Source organism: Ictidomys tridecemlineatus, chromosome 3 (assembly GCF_052094955.1).
Source record: "Ictidomys tridecemlineatus isolate mIctTri1 chromosome 3, mIctTri1.hap1, whole genome shotgun sequence".
In the NCBI taxonomy this organism is placed as follows: Eukaryota; Metazoa; Chordata; class Mammalia; order Rodentia; family Sciuridae; genus Ictidomys; species Ictidomys tridecemlineatus.
In genome coordinates, this window is record NC_135479.1 from 7,660,263 (window position 1) to 7,680,248 (window position 19,986).

Sequence of the window (19,986 nt, forward strand, 5' to 3'; positions counted from 1 at the left end):
ACATGAGAACCGTTTGTGCCCTGCCATTGACCAGGTGTGGTCTTACAGTGGGACCTGGCATGTACACTTAAGCCAAAGGTGATTCCATAGTGGACTGTGAGGACAGTTTTTTGGTTTGTTTTTTTGTGGATCTCTCCCAGGTATCTGCATTTAAAAGATTATGGTAGACTTTATTGTTGCCTAAGATAATGTAGAATCCTCCCCTTTTTAAACAGATCTTCAAAACAGCACTCTTTTGAGTTGCTTTTGTATATTGTATGGGGAGGTTTTTTGGTCAGAGTTTTCATCAACTTATTTTGCTTATGTTCATGAATTTTCAAGTGTCTATTATTTCACACATTATGACCTTATTCTCTTTTGATTGGTAATATGAATTTCTCGTGAAAATACCCTAGTCAATGAGCTTTATAATGCTAAGATAGCAGTTTAACTTTCAGGACCACACACTATCTGATACCATCCATCTCAAGCAATCTGATATTAAAAAGCATCATCAGTTGAGAGCAGTCTTATTTTTTTCCTAGTTCAAGTTTTTTTGCTTTAGATGATAAAACCATTTTGCCTTTGTGTATGCCTTTAAGGCACTAATAGAAACTTCAAATTCAGTGTTAATGCCTTTTAGGTTAAAAGTAAATGTTCTTTTCTTTTTCCCATAAAGCAGACCACTTTTTCCACAGTGTTCCAAGATCAATTACTATAATTTTCAAACTTTTTCAGCCTTGTCCCATTGAAAAGTGCTATATTTTGTGACTGAGTACGTAACAATTATATTTGTGAATCATTGAAGAAAGCCTTCACGGAGGAGTTATGCCTACCAGGTTGTACTGTGTTCTTCCTTTAGCCTGGTTGTATCTACCAATGTGTTTCACCCCCAATTTGAAAAATCCTGGCCCATCTGTAGACTGTGAGGTATTCCCAAAGCCTCTCCCATAGTGAGAACCCTGGACTGAGCTGGCAGAAAAAGCTGAGTGCCTTCGAGAGACACGTATTTATTTATTTATTTATTTATTATTTTAAAGATAGTATTTGAAATGTGTGTGTTGGAATGGCTTTCTGTTCTTCTTGATTGAGGTTATTTTTAGTGATCCATGTCTAAAGCCACATCCTTCTGGAAGCCTTGTTTTTTCTGTAGGCTGGCAGAGAACAAGAGCATCCACCATACAGAACTACCGTATGTGCATGGCTAAATGGGCATAAATGGCTTTTAGCATCTTGGGCCTTTCACCTCCATGAAGGGGGACACGGGGCTTTGCTCTGGTGGAGCTGTTTGCCTCTTCTCAAGATGAGGGATGAAGAAGATCCTTTGCAAGAGACATGTTCTCCTGAGGAGTCATCACTGCCAGAAAGCTTTATAAGTTCTTTAGTTAGGGGGATAAACCAATCTTCCTAAAGAGTCTCAGTCTTAAGATGGAAGTAAGATGTAGTAGCATTTATTTAGTTCACTTGCTCACGATCAAATTTTGTCCTCAAATTACTTTTTTTTTTTGTAGAAAATAAATTAAAAATAGAAGATCCAGTTCTAAATGCTTTGTTACATACATCTTCCATACTGTTTGTGATAGGCATGCACATGGGTATATATTAAAAAAGAAAAGCTTTTAAAAACCAGCTGACATATACTAAAAACAGATATAAAAAATGTTGAGACTCTTTTGTGTTAGAACAAGTTTATTTCTACCATCATTGTCAATGCTGGATATAATTCTGTAGTATGTATGTATATAATGGATGTATTAAAATTTAACCAATCCCCTATTGTTAGATATTTGGAGTAGTTTCCAGTTTTTAGCTATTATAAATAAGGCTACAATAAACACTTCTTATACATGTCACTATAAAATTTTAAGATTTTTTAAAAATGAAATACAAATTTCAAGTATACTTAGCCTCTTTTTAAGTAGTTACTCTATAAGAATCTTTTCAGTGGTTTATTTTAAAGAATTTTTACTTTTCGAAGTAGTACTTTGCTTCTGTAGTGTGAAGTAAATATAATGTGAGATAAAAATTTGACTTCCTTCAAACTGATTCTAGTTCTTGCCTTAATTTTCAGACAGTACCTGTAACGAAAAACAGTAAAGAAAACAGACTAAGAGGAAGCAAAGCGTTCTGCGCGGTGGGTTTCTGATCCAGTGTAGTGACCTATTCAATGAATGACCTATTCATTCCTGAGTTTCCTAAGGGGTATGTGGCCATCCTAGGTTGTTATACTAGGTTAGGAGAGGTCTTTGTAGAGTAAAATTTTTTTTCAATTGGCTTTTTGACTTCAAAAGTGATTATGGCACAAACTGGACATGGTGGCACATGTTTGTAATCCCAGCAACTTGGAAGGCTGAGACAGGAGGATAACAAGTTCAAGGCCTGCCTTGGCAAATTGGTGAGACCCTGTCTGAAAATAAGAAATGAAAATGACTGGGGATGTAGCTCAGTGGACAAGTGTTCTTGAAGTCAATCCCCAGCAAATCCCCCCCCCCCCAAATAAAAGTGATACTGACATAAATTAAATGTGCACACACATGTATACGTATGTACTATTTTTATAATGAACATTTAATAATCACATTACAAAAAAGTTATAGTAAAGGATGGAAAAAATAAGTAACTGTAATCCTTCCATTCTAGTGTAACTCATGATTTGTTTTCGAAAGTACTTTATGTGTTATTTTATAGTTATAAGCAGATATTCCAAAACCAGTGTTTTTGTCTAAGGGTAAAGTTGAGTTTATCAAAGGGCCAAGTTAAAAACAATCTTTGTATCGAATCATTATTAGAATCATAATTTTCTTGTGATTGATTAGTTCTAGTATAGTTCAGGTAATTAGGGAAAGGAATTGCTAAGCAGGGCATATTCAAACACCATGTTAACATACAAATGCAAATTGTAAAATGCCATAATTCTGAAATGGATCCTTGGCACTACCTTCCATTTTATAAGTCCTACTGTCAGAAGGTGGGCATTTCAGAGTGACTTGACTTTGATCCAGGGACCTCTGAGTGTCTTCAATATGATTAAAACACTTAAGTCATGTTATTTTTGATGAAAATTTATTTTTGTTGAAAATTTAGCGTGCTTGTACATATACATATGCATACTGTGCAAAAATGCCAATATAACTTTATAGTATATTTTGTATCCTGAGTGGTTGTAGAACACCATTGTATCTGGATGAGATGATCACAAAATTGGCATAGTTTATCTTGTGCACATGTGCCCAGAACCCATCTCATTAGTAATAGGGGACCCCTACTTTTTTCATTTTTCTTTTTTATACCCTGTACCAATGACTGATACTTCTCCTTGTAGGCTGAGAACTTCTTTCTTTGGTTATTGGAATGAATGGTAAAAGCAGAGAAGATCTATGTAAAGGAACAAAGATATAATTGAAGAACTGGACATGGTGGTGTATGCCAGCTGCTTGGAAGGCTGAGGCAGGGAGGATTGCAAATTCCAGGCCAGCCTGGAAAACTTAGCCAGACTGTATCATAAAAATTGAAAAGAGCTAGGGATGTAGCTCAGTGATAGAATGCCTTGGGTTCAATAGCCAGTACTACCCCCCCCCCCAAAAAAAAAGTAATTAAAGGATGTGGAGTCGGAAGGTCTGTGCTTGAATCTGGATGCACCGTCTTCCAGGGCTGTGTTACAGGGGTGATCTATCTCACTTTACAGCAAGGCTGATGTGAGGATAGAATGCAGTGTCTTAGGTGAATGGCTTTATCTTTATGAACCTGAAAGCCAAGTTATGTGCTCATGCCAATACTCTTGGAGCTGAATGGGAAGAAAACTCTTAATAGGGCACGGGCAGTAAAGCTCTTATGCAGGAACAAGTGTATGCTAACCCTGGCTCTTCCATTTCCTTTCAGTCTTCAAGCAGTGACAGTGGTGGGAGCAGCAGCAGCAGTAGCAGCATCAACAGCCCTGACAGGGCCAGCGGGCCAGAGGGCAGCCTAAGCCAGGTCATGCCCGGATCCAGCCCCAATACCCCTCAGCCCATGCCTGAGCAGTCTGCACTGTGCCAAGGCCCTTACTTCCACATCAACCAGACCCTGAAGGAGGCCCACTTTCACAGCCTACAGCACCGAGGACGGCCTCCGACATGATGCGTGGGCAGTTTCTTGCCTTCTGTGAAGGGACAGCGCTGTGCAGATTTGATATTTCAACTTACAATTTGTTTTAAAAAAATTGCACACAAAAAATGCCTGTTGGCTTTTCAGTCTATATTTGAAATAACAGGTTAACAGGCAATTGTTTACTTGTGGTTTTGCTGCACTATTGCAATTTCAAAGGGGCTTTGAAGCAATTTTTTTATAGGATTCTTTTGAGGGAGGGTATCAAATCCATGTCAAGGAAGTGGTGTGAGGAAATCTCATCTGTGTGTTGCATCCATAGTGTGTCCAGTTCAGACTGATCTTCAAATCTGTCAATTAGAAGTTCTACTTTATGTAAAGGGCCTTTTAAAAATGCGGGATCTTCAATTTTTTAATTCAATAAACTAGTAAAGAGTATCTAGTTTCCATGAAAAAACACAAGGGTATTTTTTTTTCTTCCCCAAAATATAGTAAGCTTGATTCAGTCTTGCACTGAAATTAACTGCCATACTACCTCTTAGTATGTACATGTTCTGTGGAAAGTACTCTGTTGTAACAGGAGAATAATCGGATCCATCCAGTTTAGACTGTGGAAGTGAAGCGCACTCCCTAGTAATAGTCTCTTCTCTGTTATATATTTGTATTTCTAGGGAGGATGTCCTTGTGTACCCAGGTTAACTCTGTACCAATATTCCTTTCAGAGTCTGCACCCCAGACTCTACTGCACAGTTCCAAAAGTCAAGGAGTAGTAATGACTGTCTTACTCACAAACTTATATCAGAAGCTTATGTGATCTCACTGAAAATTCCCCTTGCAGTGGTGAAAATTAAGGCACATGCAAGTACTGAAGAAACATAAGCTGCCCGAACTGATACCTGAAGTAACAAGACTGTCAAAGTATTGGACAAGGATTTACTTTTGCTTGAAGTCACCCCTAATGTGACAGGGGGCCTCATTCCATCACTTAAACTGGAAAGATTGGTGTGGATTTGAAACAAATGAGCAGAGGCACCTGTAGGAGAAAGAATGCAGAAGTATTTATTTAGAATAGAAGTGTTCCCGATTACTTAGTCATACTAGCGAGCCAGCCAAGTTTGAATAATGAAGATGCAGATGAGTCATCTTCCTCGCTGATGAGCTGTCTGAACAAGGAGCCAGGATGCATTGGGTCATCTGCTTTGGAGAGTTCCGGGGGACCAACCTGTCATTGGATGTAGAGGAAGTGCCTTAGAGTCCACCGGAAGCTACCTGCCCGCTCCCCTGACACTCCATTCCACTCGGAGGCTACACAGCATACATAGCAGAGCTGAGAAGCGTGGATGACTCTACTAAGAGGAGTTTGCTGTTTGTCAGGACTGGAAAAGGACATGGGGAACAGCACGGGATTTTATTATGTGACAACTAAAATTTGAGAATGAAGATTGTCCTAGGGAAATAACAAACACATACCTCCTTTCCATGGGTGTTCCTTTAGTAGGGACAGACTTTAGAGGCCAGCTGTGTGCTGTGGAAACTAGTGTTATAGAGGACGTTATAGCACAGGCCATACTTATGGGGCATGGGGTTTTGGCAAGAAGTTTTTTTTTTTTTTTTTAAACTCAGATTTTAAAAACCAGATGTTTGACAAGGATTTTAATGGCAAGGAATATGCAAAGGACACATTGCTAATGTTTTGTCTAACAATAAAGCAAACAACAACTAAATGCTGTGAGAAGACAGGCTGTTCGAGCTCTCAAACACACGCATACACAACAAAATTCAGAAATACCCAGGAGGACTCCTGCAGGCTTAATGGAGGCATCCTACTGAAACAAAATGTATATTAACAAGAAAATGTAAAACTTGAGGAAGCAAGCTTTTGTTATTTTCCACCCAACTAAAAGAATGGAAGATTAAACCATCACCAGAACAAAAGGACTTTCTCCAAGTACAATCATAGTGGCAGGTTGGCAATTAACTCTTACTCTATTAAATGCAAGGAACCATCTCCATCCTGTCTACATTTTCTACAGCCTTGCAGCTTGGGATACATTTATATTATGAGGCTACTTGGTAGTGTCAGTGGGCATCTTTAAAACCTTCTATTAGCTCAAGCCCGTACAACCTTGTATTTCTTGTGCCGCCATTAAAAGCAGCATTAGTGCATTTTGTCATTCAGTTATCAGTTTTTTCAAAGGGAGCTGATTGGGTGGTTTGGGAAATGGGGACAGTCGACAGGGAAGACCCTTTTGCTCTTGGCACTAACCTGGGTTTTTGTTTCAGTGCTTCTGCTGGTTGACTTAGCCTTCCGAGTGCTTGTCATGCTCAGTGGAAGAAGTCCAAACCTGCAAGACGAGCAGAAAGAATTTCAGTGGCATGAACAGGCAGCTTGGGGCCCAGCAAAGTCTCAAAATTGTTTACCTGATCTGACTTGATGCCAGTGGCAGAATGTTGTGGGGTTCCTGGGAGTTGAATGTGCCACTCCGGGGGGTGAACTGATTATCAGTGCCGGTAACCAAACCAAACAGAACCTGACAAAAGGACCACAGTAAAATGTGGGGCTTTGGCTGTCCAGATGGGAGAGGATGACCTCTGGGGGCTCTTCTTTTCAGTGTGTTAATGCTTCAAATTACTTTTTATCACTGCCATCAATCAGAATCTCCTGGCAACAGTTTTTTTATTCCTCTTTCTGAGGCTTGGGTTTTTAATAATTTGTTATGTACAAATAAAGGGATCATGATCATGGTACCCCAGTGTGTGGGATTTTATCTAACCCTCTTTTAGTCCTTATAACTGCACTCAGCTGTTTGTGTCTTGCCTCTTCCTAAGATTGTGTTCTGGAGTATTAAGTAAGGTAGAAGGTTGATTCTGCAGTTGGAGCCTGTGGCACTTATTTCGCACTGAGGCATCTGTGACCTGACTTACAGAAGTCCGCTGCACCAGGTGGTTGAGGTTGCTGTTGAAGTGTGGCGTGAAAACGTCCAGGTCAAATGGATCGATGAGTGCCTCCAGGTGGTCAGTCACTTTCTCAATCCTGAGAGGATTAGGACCATTATTCTCCACAAATTTTGAGGACAAGAAAACTGTCTTACTATATTTTATAGGTATGATAGAAACCATGAAGTGGATTTTGTTCAACTGAATTGCTGATAGGTACTTTTGTTATGGATGATCAACCTGCTGTGATGAAGTCAAGTCTGCGTCTTGTGCATGTTGTGTTTTTAGGAGGACCATTAAGAGCTCAAGTTATACCCACCATTTGTGAGGTGGACTCAGTAATGAGTTTCCACCTGGTAAATTCTACAGAATGGCAGGCAGCCATTATCTGACTTGCTGGCAACATAAGCACTCCTGATAAAGACAAACCTTGAGGAGAATCCTGGAAGGAGCTACAGATGCCCCTTGACTATGGTGGGGCCACATCCCAAAAAACCCACCATGAGCTGAAGTATACATAAATTCACAGCTGAACATCATGGACCAGCAACAGAATGTGGCAATGTGGGGGAGGGTCACATATCGTGGTCAGGGAGAGATCCAAATTCAAACTCTGAACTACAGTTTCCACTGAATGTTTATCGCTTACCCACCACAGTAAAGTCAAAAAAACCCCAAGACAGACCCCTGGAAGTGGGCAGTACTGGTACTTGCACTGTAAGAAGACTGCCTCAGGGAGCCCAGGGAGGGTATGACACCTGGAGTCTGGTTTGTTGCGGCCACTCTTCGCCTCCTCACTCTTGGCTGTCAGAACGATGCTGAGGTAGCGCAGGTCATAGAGGAGCTGCAGTGCCCGGTTCTGGGTTACTGGGAATGCACCTTCTCTCTGCAAGTGAATTCCCACCCTGTTGAGAAGTGGCTTCTGTGGCACAATGACCACCTGTGTGTTGTGAGTGGCCTCAGCATGGTATGTCAGAAGCTGAGGCTGTACCCACTCAGGGCCAGTTTAATCTCACAACAGCAGCATGCTATGTTAAAAATTTCATCTTAAAGCCAAACATGAAAAGTGCCAGCCCTAAAGGTCTCAGTACTGTCGATGGGTTACTACAAAGGAACACGGCTTCCTGCACAAGGAGGTGGATGTGTGGGAACCCAGGGACTTAACCAAATTCCTCCCAAACCAGTACTGGTACCTCTCAAAAATGTTGTGAATGGAATGGAATGGAACGGAACCCACGAGCAGAAAGTGTCATGCAAAGCAAGAGGGCGTGGAGACCCCCTTCAGTGAGCACTGCCATGTGCACAAGCTATGCTTGTACCTGCCTCCCTCAGAGTTACTGCCCTGCTCTGATCTGGTGGGCACAGTGTGGGGTGTGCTCCATTTTATGGGTGAAGAAACCAGTTGAGCCGGTCAGCTACTGGTCACATTTGATGCTAAGGAAACAGGTTAATGATTGGCCCAAAGCTTGCCTGGTAAGAACTGGCAGTGCCAGGGTTGGAAGCTGGGTCTTTGATCCCGTGATGGCTTTTATCCTTTTGTCACCTGCCTTCTCCATGAAGACCTGTTTGACCCTTGAGTGTGGGTGGAAAATGGCAGAGCTGGAAGCCACTCCAAATCTATTAGTGCATATTATGAAACCAAATGCCTGGGGTAGGTACTAAACACTTTGGACCCTGATGTGAACTGCCCAAGCCGAAAATCAGCTAAGGGTTTTAGTTTTTACTGGGAAACACTCAGGCCCCTACCTTAATCTGCTTTTCTTCAGAAAGTTCCTCATAGGCAGCTACCACTTGAACCATGCAGCTTTTCAGCATCTCCTGCAGTGTCACCTTTGGCAAAGCATGACCTCCAACCCGGTTAATTTCCTGGCATAAGCTGAACAGGAAGGACTGTACATACCAGGATGGCTGAAAGAACACAGGAATGTCATGTGCCAGCTTGCATCAGTTAAATGACCATTCATAGTAAAAGTGGGTCCATTTATCTTTACAAGGCACACACATGGGGATCGTGCCCTCTCTAATCCAGCGTCTTACAAGCAGTCCCTTGTTAAGTACTCCTTTCCATGGCCTGAGGTTGGCCTGGCTGTTCTTTAAATAGCACAGAGCCCATGCTACAAAAGGAAAGAATCATTTACTGACCTTTTTAAATTTTATTTATTTATTTTTTAAAAATATTTATTTACTTATTAGTTATTGGCGGACACAACATCTTTGTTTGTATGTGGTGCTGGAGGATCGAACCTGGGCCGCACGCACGCCAGGGCTACCGCTTGAGCGCGCTACCGCTTGAGCCACATCCCCAGCCCCTGATCTTTTTTTAAAATTTATTTTATTTTATTTTTTTAATACACAACCACAGTGGAATGCATTACAATCCTCATTACACTTATTGACCTCTTAAAACACTCTGCTATTGAAGTGGTGCTACATCCACTTTGCCCCCACAGTAAAGTGAACTTTACTTTCAGTTACTACTCAGAAACTGCAGTGTTGAATGATTTTCTAAAATTGTTTTGCTTCCTCCAAAGCAGTTCTATTCCTTTTTTAGCCCAAGTCCCTGTGATAAATGGCATGTACTTACCTGTGTAGGAAGTCTGATCTTTGATGTGACGCTGCTGCCAGACTCTGTCTCCTCTTGAATTTCTAATTCATCCCAGTTGGTAGCTGTGGCCAGGACTGAACCGGCATCATCTAAAAGCAATGACTGGGTGAATCCATGAATCAGAACCTGATGATAAAAAGTGAATGTCCACATAAGTCCTTCAGGGCTTTTGTAGGGTTTGTTTAGAAGTCTCAGCACACTCCTGGGGGTTGGGTGTGGGATGCCAAGTGGGCAGCACCTCTCCCCTTTGGCCAGTGCCATGATCAGCAGTGGGAATGTGGTTGCTGGCCTCCCTACTAATGTCAAATGTCATCTGTGAAAGACCAGTAGAGACTGAAGGAATTATGGCATTTACATGGAAGACCTGGAAATATGGACCTTCACCCAGGCAGAAAGCCTTTCATTTCCATCCAATGGAAGGTAAAAATGCAGGGTTTCTGTCTATAAAATCTAGGCTGAAAACAAATGCAAGGTTTTATTGAGCCATATGGCAGAAATAAGGACAAAGTAACTATTTGAGATGAGCATCATTATTCCCTTCCTATAGAAGCACCTTCACAGGTCGGCTGAAGCATGAGAAAGGAAAGGTAAACCAGGTATCCTATGGAGTCCCATCACTCACCTTCACGACTGCTGAGCTCCAGACCCGGTAGCCCATCACACTCTGCTGGAGGAGTACATCTTTAACTTCTTGCCATTTGGCCTGTACAGGAAGGATTTCCTGGGCTTTGCTCTTCCCCTGCTTTTTCAGAGCCCTAGCCTCCCTTGATGGTTTGTCAGAGCTCCTGGACTTGCCCACAATACACTGTTTCAGGTGGGGGCACAGTTCTCCTAGAGACTGGCAGAGTCTGGCCATGAAAAGCACGGCGTGCAGCTTGGTGCCTTGGAGCACATCCTGCTGGCCTTGCACAACTTCCTCAATGTTCTGCAGCTCCACCTGGATGCCATCCAGGATGTGCTTGATGCATGCCACCGAGTGCGTCTGCAGCATGGCCTGCACAGTCCCAGCATCTGCATATCTGTCAAAGGCAGAGCTCTTGGTCTGAGTGGTGACAGCATCCTTGGGCAGAGGCACATCATCAGAGGGAAGGTAAGCCAGGAGGTCATCCAATTTAACCTTCAGTTTGGAATCCAGGGCAGAGCAGAAGTTCTGTACATAAGGGCTGATAGCTTGGGCTTTCATTGAGAGGCCACTACTGGCAAACTGACCCCGGTTTGCCACATTGACCCAGGCAGCATCTGGAGGCAGGTCACTGGGACTCTCTGACCAGAGGAAGAGAGACATGTTCTGCTCAAAGTGGATGTGCTTATTTGATGTGGAGTTGCTGGTGCTGCTCTCAAGCTCCTGCAAAGCTGAGACCAGGAGTTCTTTGGAGCTCCTGGAGATGGATTCAAAGCCTTCTTTTGTCAGAGTCTAAAAGAGAATGAGAAGAGAATGTGAAGACCCTTCATGCTCTTCACATACATAAGCAGGTTGGTGATTCTGTTTTGGATGTCTTCGCAAGACCATTCTTTTCCCTTTTTTTGTGCTACTGGGGAGTGACCCCAGGGGCACTCTCCCACCAAGCTACATTAGCCCCCCTTTTGAGAGTTCTGATCCCTATTTCTTTTAAGGAAATTTCAAAACAAGAGTTACTAAAATCAGAATTTATCCCAGCAATCAGAATGTTCTTCATGTTCAGGAAGCTGACATGGTGTAGCAGAGAACAAAGATGCCAAGACTGATGGACATGGGCTCACTTCTGGCCACCTCACCAGGCCCAAGGCCTGTGTCTTTTTTAGCTCTAGAACCTGGCTGTGTTAATAAGTAGGGAAAGAAGGCACTTGTGACATAAGACTCCCAAGACAGTCACCAGACCACATTAGGGTTGGCTGTGAAATTATGGCCCATGTGATTTTCCACCTTACCTGTAACCGGTCCAGGAAGAGCTGCTGCATCATGTCCTCCCAGAATAAGAGTGGCCTCTCCAGAAGCCTCTGACACACTACCTCCCAGTTGTGACTGGTGGATTCATTGGTAAGTAACTCCCACATGGCATCTCGGATCCCTGCAAGACCCTTCATGCTCTTCACATACATAAGCAGGTTGGTGATCCCATTTTTGATGTCTTCGTTACACCTGCAACAAGATCATTCTTTTTACTTTTTGGTGATACTGGGGAGTGACCCCAGGGGCACTCTCCCACCAAGCTACATCAGCCCCCACTTTTGAGAAGGGTCTAAATTGCCCAAACTGGCTTCAAGCTTGAAATTATTCTGCCTCAGTTTCCCGAGTAGCTGGGATTACAGGCATGTACCACTGTGTCCAACAGATCATTTCTGTGTCCCCTGGGCTCATTTTCTTTGGGGTTCTTATGTCTTTAATAAGAAAAGCACAAAGATCCCATTTGAAAACCATATCTGTCAATCTATCAATATAGCATGATTCTGGCTGGACTCGGGTATGGAGACTGGCCTCTCACCAAGCCCACTCTTGCTTCACTGGGGTATGGAAGGAAGTTCAGTGTTCCATGGAATGGCTTCAAAAATCAGTGTGTCAAAAACAAGCTTAGGGGCTACAGAACTCTTATACTAAAGAGAATTTAAAAGCCTCTGCATAATATTTTCAAAGACAAATTGTTCCTTGCTTCTCCCCAGGTGAGGTGGTAGGTGGCCATGAAGGCAGGAACAGCCCAAGTGAGCAGTGGCCATGTGGCACATCTCCCTCTCCTCACTGACCCTGTATGGCTATGTCCAAGGATGCCATGGGGTGAGCCAACCTCAGGCCACTCACATGTGGATCCATTTCTGCAGCGTGTCTCTCAAGTACTCCTGGCTGATGGGATGTGCAAGGGTTCGGAGTGCTGGCTGGAACTCGATGACGGATGCTGGCAGGCGTCTGAACCAGCTGCAGAGCTTCATCTCCCCTTTCAGAACACTGATGCCCTTTCCTAGAGAAAAGGCCACGTGAGAAGCAACCCAGGCCATACTTTGAATAGTATATTAAAAATGGACCTAGAAGAAATTTCCAAAAATTATTTCATTTTTCTCTGGGTAAGTCAAACAACCCCTGAAATAGGGAGAAAAAGAAGGTATAGCATGCGTCCAGACCTTCCCTCATCAAGGGGTGTGGCAGCTTCTCTAAGCTATTGGTTGAAAAGAATGGCAAAGGTCAGGAAGGGAAGGAATCAGGTAGAAAGAGCAGAGGGGAAAAAATGAGTGCTGAACAGTCCTTATCTTTGGGTTTTTTCCCTTGAGGTGAGGTCTCATTATATTGCTCGGGCTGGCCTTAAACTCTGGACCTCAGAGGTCTTCCTGCTTCAGCCTCCTACACACCTGGGACTAGAGGTGTATGCCACCATGCCTGGCAGTTCTTGACATTTTAAAAAGTAGAACTTAAGTTTTCATGAAAGTAAAAGCTGGTTGTTTCCCTTTCCTCCTCCTCCTCCTGCTTCCCTTGAGGATCTAAGTGGAGAAGTGCTGACTGCCCACCTTGATGAGTGAGTCGCCTGCAGCTCTGCAGAGGCCTGTGCTGTACAGTGCTGCTCACTGATTTTGTGCACAAGGCCCTTCTGCAGTCCCTTGTACTTCTGTTTTCCAATGTCATGACGGATTAGCCGATACTCACCTTTAGTGACTATTAAAATATTGAATGTAAGCAGCTGGAGGGAAACCAAGGCATGAGAAGTGGTGCCTTTGCTGAGAGGCAAAGTTACTCAAAGATGGCCCCATGACACTCCTGTCCCCCTCTGGAAATGACCAGCTAGCCATAACAATACTCCATTCCACCTTTGTCTCTATTTCCTCAGTCTATTTTGCTGACACCTCCACCTGATCTTGGAGTCCTAGAGTTCCATGAGGGACCATCTTCCATCATTTTCTTTGCTTACTGATGGTGGCATCCATTCTCATGGCTTAAAATAACTGCCACAGGCAGAAGCACTGCATGTAGTGTCCATCTAGCCCTTGCACTGCTATGTTCTGAGCCCAATCACCCTCTCATTCCCTAGTTCCATTCCAAGGTCTCAGTTGTCTCCAAGGTGAGATTTTCATGTGAACTATCACCAGTCCCTTCAAACCAGTTCCTTTGGATACCTCCCTTCCCATACCCTATACACCCTATACATCACCAAATCCCTCCTCAACAGATATCTGGGCTGTCCAATGAGTTCCATCTCTATGCTCCCTCCTAACCCATGTTCCAGTGGCTGAACCCTAGACCACAGTGACAGCCTTCTAAGTGAGTTCAGCATCCCTTACCCCATGGGACTCTACTACTTACTACATAAAAGCCAGTGCATTTATTTAATTACAGTTGGGACAAATGCTAACCAAAGATGTAAGGGATGTGTGGGAAATAGAAGGACCATACCAAGCTTAGAAAGTCTCTGAAGGCTGGCCACTATTCTCTGGTTAGAGTCCAAACTCAAGCTTGGCCCATAAGGCTTAGCATTACCTGGCCCCAGTTCCTTCTCCTGCTATCTTCCTTGTCACCCACTAAACCTCAGCCTCACTGGCTTTCTTTAGTTCCTCAATACACTAACATCCTCCTTACCTCAGGATTCTGCACACCCTGTCCCTTTGCCCAGGACTCTCTTCCTGTAGTCTTCACCTAAATAACTCTAATTCAACCTTCAGCTTTGAGTTTAAAGACCATTTCACCTGGGAGGCCATCTCTGAACTTGGTGAGTTCCTTCCATTCAGTGTTCCCAAAGCATCTTGTACTGTGCATTAACAGCACTGACCAGTGTTGACTCACACTTCTGAGTTCAGTACTTGCCTTACTAGACCGTGACCTCCATAAAGGGAGAGTCCATATTTGTCCAGTTCACTATGCTATCCCTAGAGCTTTAGCACATGGCTGGGTAGTTGAATGGACCAGGAGAAACGGCTGGTTACGAGCTCACCAGTAGGTTGCTGGCCTGTGATGGTCTCCAGAGTAGAGAAGAGCAAGCCACACGGCAGGGATGGATCTGGCAGCAGATCTTCTGGCAAAGTGTAGAAAAGGGCATGAGCCTGGTTCAAAGTGGTGGCCAGCAACTCCACTAAAGAGCAAATCTGGGCCTTGATGCCAGCACCTATGAGAAGATGTCATCTTTTAAATAGTTTTCTTTTAGTAAAGAACAGATCAGGGCTGGGGGTGTAGTTCAGTGGTAGAGTGCTGGCCAAGCACATGTGAGGCACTGAGTTCAACCTTCCACACCACATCAAAATAAATAAATAAAGGTATTGTGCTCATCTACAACTAAAAAAAAAAAAAAAGAAATTAAAAAAAAAAAAAAACAGATCACTCTGGATACCTCAGTTTCCCTGAGCTCACCCTTCTCCATCCCATGCTTAAGGAAAAAACTTTGGAAAGAAGCCACACCCACCATGGTGTGGCTGGTTGAGAAGTTTCTGAATAGTTGTCTTTCTGGCCAACAGGAAGTCGGTGAGGGCTTGGCGGGGAGAACTCTCTTCTAAGAGCATTATAGAGCAGAGGGCCTCAGCTATAGCTTGGTCAGACACAGCTTGGCATTTGAGTAGCATCTTGCTTTCTTGCAGAATGGTTGATCTAACAAGATGACAAAGGTCAACATTGAAATTTTTACCATCTTGAATGAAAAGCCATGGAAAGAAAGAAGACAGATCCCATAAAACTGTAGTGATGAGGCCTGGCCACCACAGAGATCTTTATGTCAGATACACTTACCGGAAGTGGCTGGCTGCTGCTACCTGCCGGATAAGTATAGGAAATCGGGAAAGGATGGGGTTGTATCGGGAACTAGAAGAATCCAGCTGGAGCAGACTGTGAAGATGGCAGCAGAGCAGGTAGAGCTGTGTGGCATGGAGATACTGAGAGGCTTCCATGAAGCTCCAGATCTTCTCAGGGATTTCTAAGAGTAGTTTGATCTGGGCAGCCATGCTGTAGAACTTCTCCTGGGATGGTGGCTGTGGCTGTAGGAAAGGGCAGAATAAAGTAAGAAAAGCAAACAAGAGCAAGGTCAGTGTCCTGCACTTGGGGAGTTTTAGGACTTAAAATTTTCTTTAAGTTGAACTCAGTGCTATTCAGAAGGCATCAGGTCTGATGAAAACCTGTATCTGGCCCTCTGGTTATCAGTGATTCTCTTGACTTCTTGAAATCAGGGAGGGGGTGGTTAATCATGGGTGAGTTTCCTCCTTCCTTCCCTGGTGTCCAGCCTTCCTACTGTTTTCCCTGCTTCTGTGAAGGGCACTATGCGCTTGGCTGACTGCTCTTTTTCACCAACCCTGCACCAAATATTTGTCGGCTTCAGTCTTCAGTCCTCTCCTCTTCCCATCTACCTGCTCACTTCAAGCATTCCCCCATGAAGGGACTGGTGCCCTATAAAAGGGCTAGAGAAAATTAGCCTAGCCCCTTTTAAAAAAAACTCTTGTGCTTTCTGCCATGTGACGGTGCAGCAGGAGGATCCTCACCACATATCAAATGCCAACATCTTGACTTTGGACTTCCCAGGCCCTAGAACTGTGAGAAAAGTATGTCATCATGAATTACCCAATCCCAAGTATGTTGTTAATAGCAGCATACTGGCCTACAACAGCCACACTGCAAATCTCATCTGTCCTTAAGAATCCTCAGTAAGACACTGAGAAACCTACAGTTACTTCCTTCAGAACTGTTAAAGTAAATGGACACAATTATTTTGGGAATTAGTCACCTTTACCTTAAAATGTTTTCAACTGCTCTTCTAAATTATTTACATTTTTCCTGACAACTTTCCATGGCTTTATTTCCTTGCCTAGAATGTAAGCTTCTTCAGAGCAGGAATTGGGTGAAGTGAACAGAGAAGGTTCTCAAATTGTGTTTGACCAAGAATAAATTAGATATAACTATGAAAATCAATACATTTCCAAAATCAGGCATAATACCCGTTGGCCTTTTAATAAGCCTGGAAACTCGCCTCAGTCACAGCCAAGTCTGGCTGTGTGTGTGGGGGGGCACAGCTTAGGGAGGGGTGGGGTCACTGATTTAAAAAGCACAAGGGCTTTCCAACCTTCCGTGTATTGTTCTAGAGTGATACCCCAGTCTGCTGGCCTGGATTTCTCTGGAACTCGGGGAACATGAGAAAGTTTGAAACGGGAGCTGACTATACTTTGGCGTGTCTTCTTCCATGTTGCAGGAAGCCTCTCCCAGGTTATGACCGAGTTCCCTGTTAACCTGTTCTACCCTCTACGCTCTTCTGCTTGGTTCATCCCTAGGTCGCCCTTCTTTAAGGAGGCAGGCTGCTGCTGCTCAGGATGTCCACCGCCCGTCCTTCCACATGGGGTGTGAACATTGGCGTGGGGGACGAAGTCAGGATGGCCTAACCGAGCCTGCGTTCCCTGGGATGAAAACGTTCGCGCCCGAGGGCGAGGGCCTGGCGCTGGGCGGCCCTCCAACCCCGCAGGGCTGGGGCAGCTCTTCGGCCCTGGGGAAGGTGCTGGGGGCGGGACGCGGGGAGAGGCATCTGCTCCCTGAAACCCGGCGTCCGGAGGCGGGGTGCGCGGCGGAGCCGAGCCGTCGGGAGACCCCTTGCGTCCCTGCGAGACAGAGTGAGCGTGGCGAGGACGCACGGCCCGAGCGAGCGCCCCGGCCGGCGGCTCCGGGAAGGTGAGGGCGCGGGGGGCGGGCGCACCTGCGGAGCGCGCGGGGGCCGCGGCCAGCCGGCCTGGCGCAGGCGGGCGCAGTACTGGTCGGTGGCCTTCACGGCGTCCACCAGCCCCTCAGCGCAGCGGCGCATCTGCCCGATGGTGTCGGCCGCCTCGATCAGGTCGCGGTACCGCTCTCCCACCATCTGCCGCAGCTCCTCCTTCTTGTGCTCGATCTCGGCCCGAACCTGGCGCTCCAGCCCGCGGATCTCCTCAGCCCCATGAGTCTCGAAAAGCGCCGCAGGGTCCCGCAGATCCAGTCGCTTCAACGCGGGGGAGGCGGCCGCAGCCGCCATGGTGGACCGGTCAGCCGGCCGACGGCCGCTTCCGCTGCCAGCCCCGCCCCGCCGCCATCTTTGATAGGGGCGGCCGAGCTTCCGCTCCGCCGGGAGCCATGTTTGTTCCGGGCTTACGGGGCTGAGGGGCGGGCGGGCGCGGCGGAGCGGTGACGGCCCTCTGCGTTTTCTCAGGAGGTCTGGGCTGTTGAGCGGGTGTCGGGGTCGCCCGGGTGCCAGCTGGTCAGAGCCTTACGGCGACCTGGGGTCTTTCGTCCTTGGAGAAGAGCTTTGCGGTCGAGTTAGTTAATAAGCTCGAGATTAACGTAATTAATGTAGTTATCGTAATTAAAGGCGGCCTGACGGCGACGCCTCGGCGCTCGCCTCTGCAGGGCGGTCGCAGCGCCGGGGCGGGTTCTCGCGCCCTGCGACCGCGCACCTCCTTCCCCGCGGCGAGCTGGAGCGCGCGGGCTGCGGGCCCGACCTGGCCGGTCCCCTCCAGGGCAGCCGGGGAAGAGCAGAGCCGCCCCTGCTCGTGGGCATGCTCGGCCTCAGAGAAGGCCCTGCAGGGCGGCCTGGTGCCGTCGGGCGTCTGCGGCCCTGTCACGGGGGCTCCCCGCCGTCCGTGTGTAGCCCCCAGAGGTGTGTCCGCCGCAGCCTCCCGCAGGGAAGGAGGGCCGTGGGCCGAAGACCGCACTGCCTGCCAGGGATGGGGTGAGGACCCTAGTGCTGACCCAGGTCCATGGAACAGGAGGCCGTTGGTCACCTTCTCCCAAGCCAGAGTTTATCCTGGAGATTTCGTGGTCACGAGAAGAGGTGCCCACTACAGTGTCTGTCTCATGGTCAGGGCATCTACAGCCCTCCCAATTTCCTCTCCCACCCACCGCGTCCGTTATTTTGAGGTAAATCCCAGACATCAAAAATCAGTAAGTAATAAGGTTGTGATATTCTAATGTCCCTCTCCGCACCCCTGCCACGTGGGGAGTGGCATTCTCACCTTTCAAATGGTTAACCCAAGGCTGAGAGACAAAGGGACTTACACAATACAGTTCTCAAAGCCTGTCCTCCGAATCATCTAATTTTATATACACATCAGCTCTGCAGTGTAGGTAGGAAAATATTCCTATTCTTTGCACCACTAAAACCAGAGAAGTTTATTTACCTGCCAAGCCACATAGTTTGTAAGTGACAAGTCAACACTTGTGCCTACTTTTTTTGGCTCTTAAGCTTTTTTACTTTCCCAATTTGCCCCAAACCTAGAACGCCCTCTGGTGGTGGGGCTGTGTTTCTGTAATCTCAGTCTGCTGGCCAGCATCTGCCAAATCTCTGTTTTGTGACTAGGGGATTCATGTCTGCCTGGCAAGATCTTTTCCCAGAACTCCTTATGGCTGTGGTGCAAGATTGTGCCTGGGACTTTAATGTCAAAGGCAAGGAGGAGGGTGGCAATTTCATTCTGCTGATTGGTGCTGGTAATCTCTGTAGCATCCACTCCCCAGCAGCAGCTCCCAAGTGCCAAATGTTGGAGACAGGTGTGGGTATCCACAAAGATGTCCTCCCCAGAATCACCCTGTGCCATGCTTCAGGCTCTAAATCAAAAAACATTCCTTTGTTCCTACCTGTCCCCTTAACTGGTTCCCCAACATTCCCAGAATTTCCATGAGCTGTTCAATGTCTTGTGGATAAACTTCATTTCTTTAAAAATCAAAACTGTTGTATGTAGCTTGCCTTAGAGACTGACACCTGTCCCTGAGCTTCCAGCTCTGTGTTTTCTGAGGTCTTTCCAACAGCATGTGGGGAAATGCCAAGATGTCAGAGTGTGGAGCCTGGGGCTTTGTGTGAGGTGGCTTGAACTTGTGCACAATACCTGCAATTTTCATGAAGAACTGAGGCCAGCTGCCAGATGATTGTCCTCACCCGCCAGTGTGTTCTAAAACCAAGGCTTGCTCTCCCTGCCTGTCTGCTGGTTTCCCTGGCCAAGTTCATCTGACTGCCCTGAAGATGCCACTGTTGCTCCTCTCCCAGCAGAACTGAACAGTGATGGAGGCTGTCGAGAACTTTCTTTTTCTGAGGCTTGGAGCAAATGTGCTCTTAGCTCCTGGCCCCAGAAGCCTCCTTTCCCTTCCCTTGCATCCTGAGAGCAGCCCTTCCTTCTGCACATCAGCCAGAGCTATCAAGGAATGGTCAAAGAGCTCATATGTATCAGCTGGGCCAAGCTCTGAGCTAGGGTCAGAGGAACAGAGATGAAGAACTAATCCTTGGGCTGGGGATGTGGCTCAAGCGGTAGCGCGCTCGCCTGGCATGCGTGCGGCCCGGGTTCGATCCTCAGCACCACATACCAACAAAGATGTTGTGTCTGCCGAGAACTAAAAAATAAATATTAAAAATTCTCTCTCTCCTCTCTCTCTCTCTCTCTCTCTCTCTCTTCTCTCACTCTCTCTTAAAAAAAAAATTAATCCTTTTACTTAAGGTGTTAGGAGGTCC

At 45.9% G+C, this 19,986-nt stretch overlaps 3 protein-coding genes and 1 pseudogene across 15 annotated transcripts in view; 2 read left to right on the forward strand and 2 right to left on the reverse strand.

Moving 5' to 3' along the window:
* The window catches only part of LOC144375912 (programmed cell death protein 10 pseudogene), a 3,619-nt pseudogene extending 2,438 nt beyond the window's left edge, over positions 1-1,181 (reverse strand).
* Vcf1 (VCP nuclear cofactor family member 1) overlaps positions 1-6,228 on the forward strand; it is an 18,501-nt gene extending 12,273 nt beyond the window's left edge. For 2 of the 4 annotated variants that reach the window (XM_005335982.5, XM_040268512.2), the window contains exons 3-4: positions 2,051-2,113; positions 3,859-6,228. In XM_005335982.5, coding sequence (XP_005336039.3) covers positions 2,051-2,113; positions 3,859-4,095 — 300 coding nt within the window. In that variant the 3' untranslated portion in view covers positions 4,096-6,228. The remainder of the gene's footprint in view (positions 1-2,050; positions 2,114-3,858) is intronic. The other 2 variants (XM_005335983.5, XM_040268514.2) reach the window with 1 other exon arrangement.
* On the reverse strand, positions 5,099-17,573 carry Cog1 (component of oligomeric golgi complex 1). Of its 7 annotated transcripts, none has more exons than XR_013435951.1 (15): positions 17,218-17,573; positions 15,276-15,520; positions 14,956-15,137; positions 14,491-14,661; positions 12,378-12,534; positions 11,513-11,723; positions 10,227-11,018; positions 9,584-9,730; positions 8,746-8,907; positions 7,758-7,885; positions 6,988-7,096; positions 6,484-6,593; positions 6,329-6,407; positions 5,533-5,885; positions 5,099-5,284 (listed from the first exon to the last, which is right to left on the reverse strand). XR_013435951.1 is itself a non-coding variant. In XM_021733721.3 (15 exons), the coding sequence occupies exons 1-15, from the start codon at positions 17,524-17,526 to the stop codon at positions 5,253-5,255; spliced, it is 2,868 nt and encodes a 955-aa protein (XP_021589396.2). In that variant the 5' UTR covers positions 17,527-17,573; the 3' UTR covers positions 5,099-5,252. The 7 variants fall into 7 exon arrangements, 5 of the variants coding, with proteins under 5 accessions (XP_021589396.2, XP_040124443.2, XP_005336041.2 ...); XM_021733721.3 differs by having other exon boundaries at positions 5,852-5,885; XM_040268509.2 differs by having other exon boundaries at positions 5,852-5,888.
* Positions 16,842-19,986, forward strand: part of Slc39a11 (solute carrier family 39 member 11) — a 392,410-nt gene continuing 389,265 nt past the window's right edge. For 3 of the 4 annotated variants that reach the window (XM_078041769.1, XM_078041772.1, XM_078041773.1), the window contains exon 1: positions 16,842-17,192. The gene's annotated coding sequence lies outside the window, so the exon portion shown is untranslated. Of the gene's footprint in view, positions 17,193-17,658; positions 18,408-19,986 lie in introns of those variants that run through there. The other variant, XM_078041770.1, reaches the window with a different exon arrangement.

Bases quoted from the DNA above. Each gene is read 5' to 3' on its own strand.
- Cog1 (XM_005335984.5), bottom strand. From the start codon at position 17,526: ATGGCGGCTGCGGCCGCCTCCCCCGCGTTGAAGCGACTGGATCTGCGG. The intron at 11,724-12,377 runs GTGAGTGGCCTG...ATCTTGTTGCAG, and splicing joins CTGCAGAAATGGATCCACAT to GTGTAACGAAGACATCAAAA. The intron at 9,731-10,226 runs GTGAGTGATGGG...TTTTATCATCAG, and splicing joins GGAGCTCAGCAGTCGTGAAG to GTTCTGATTCATGGATTCAC.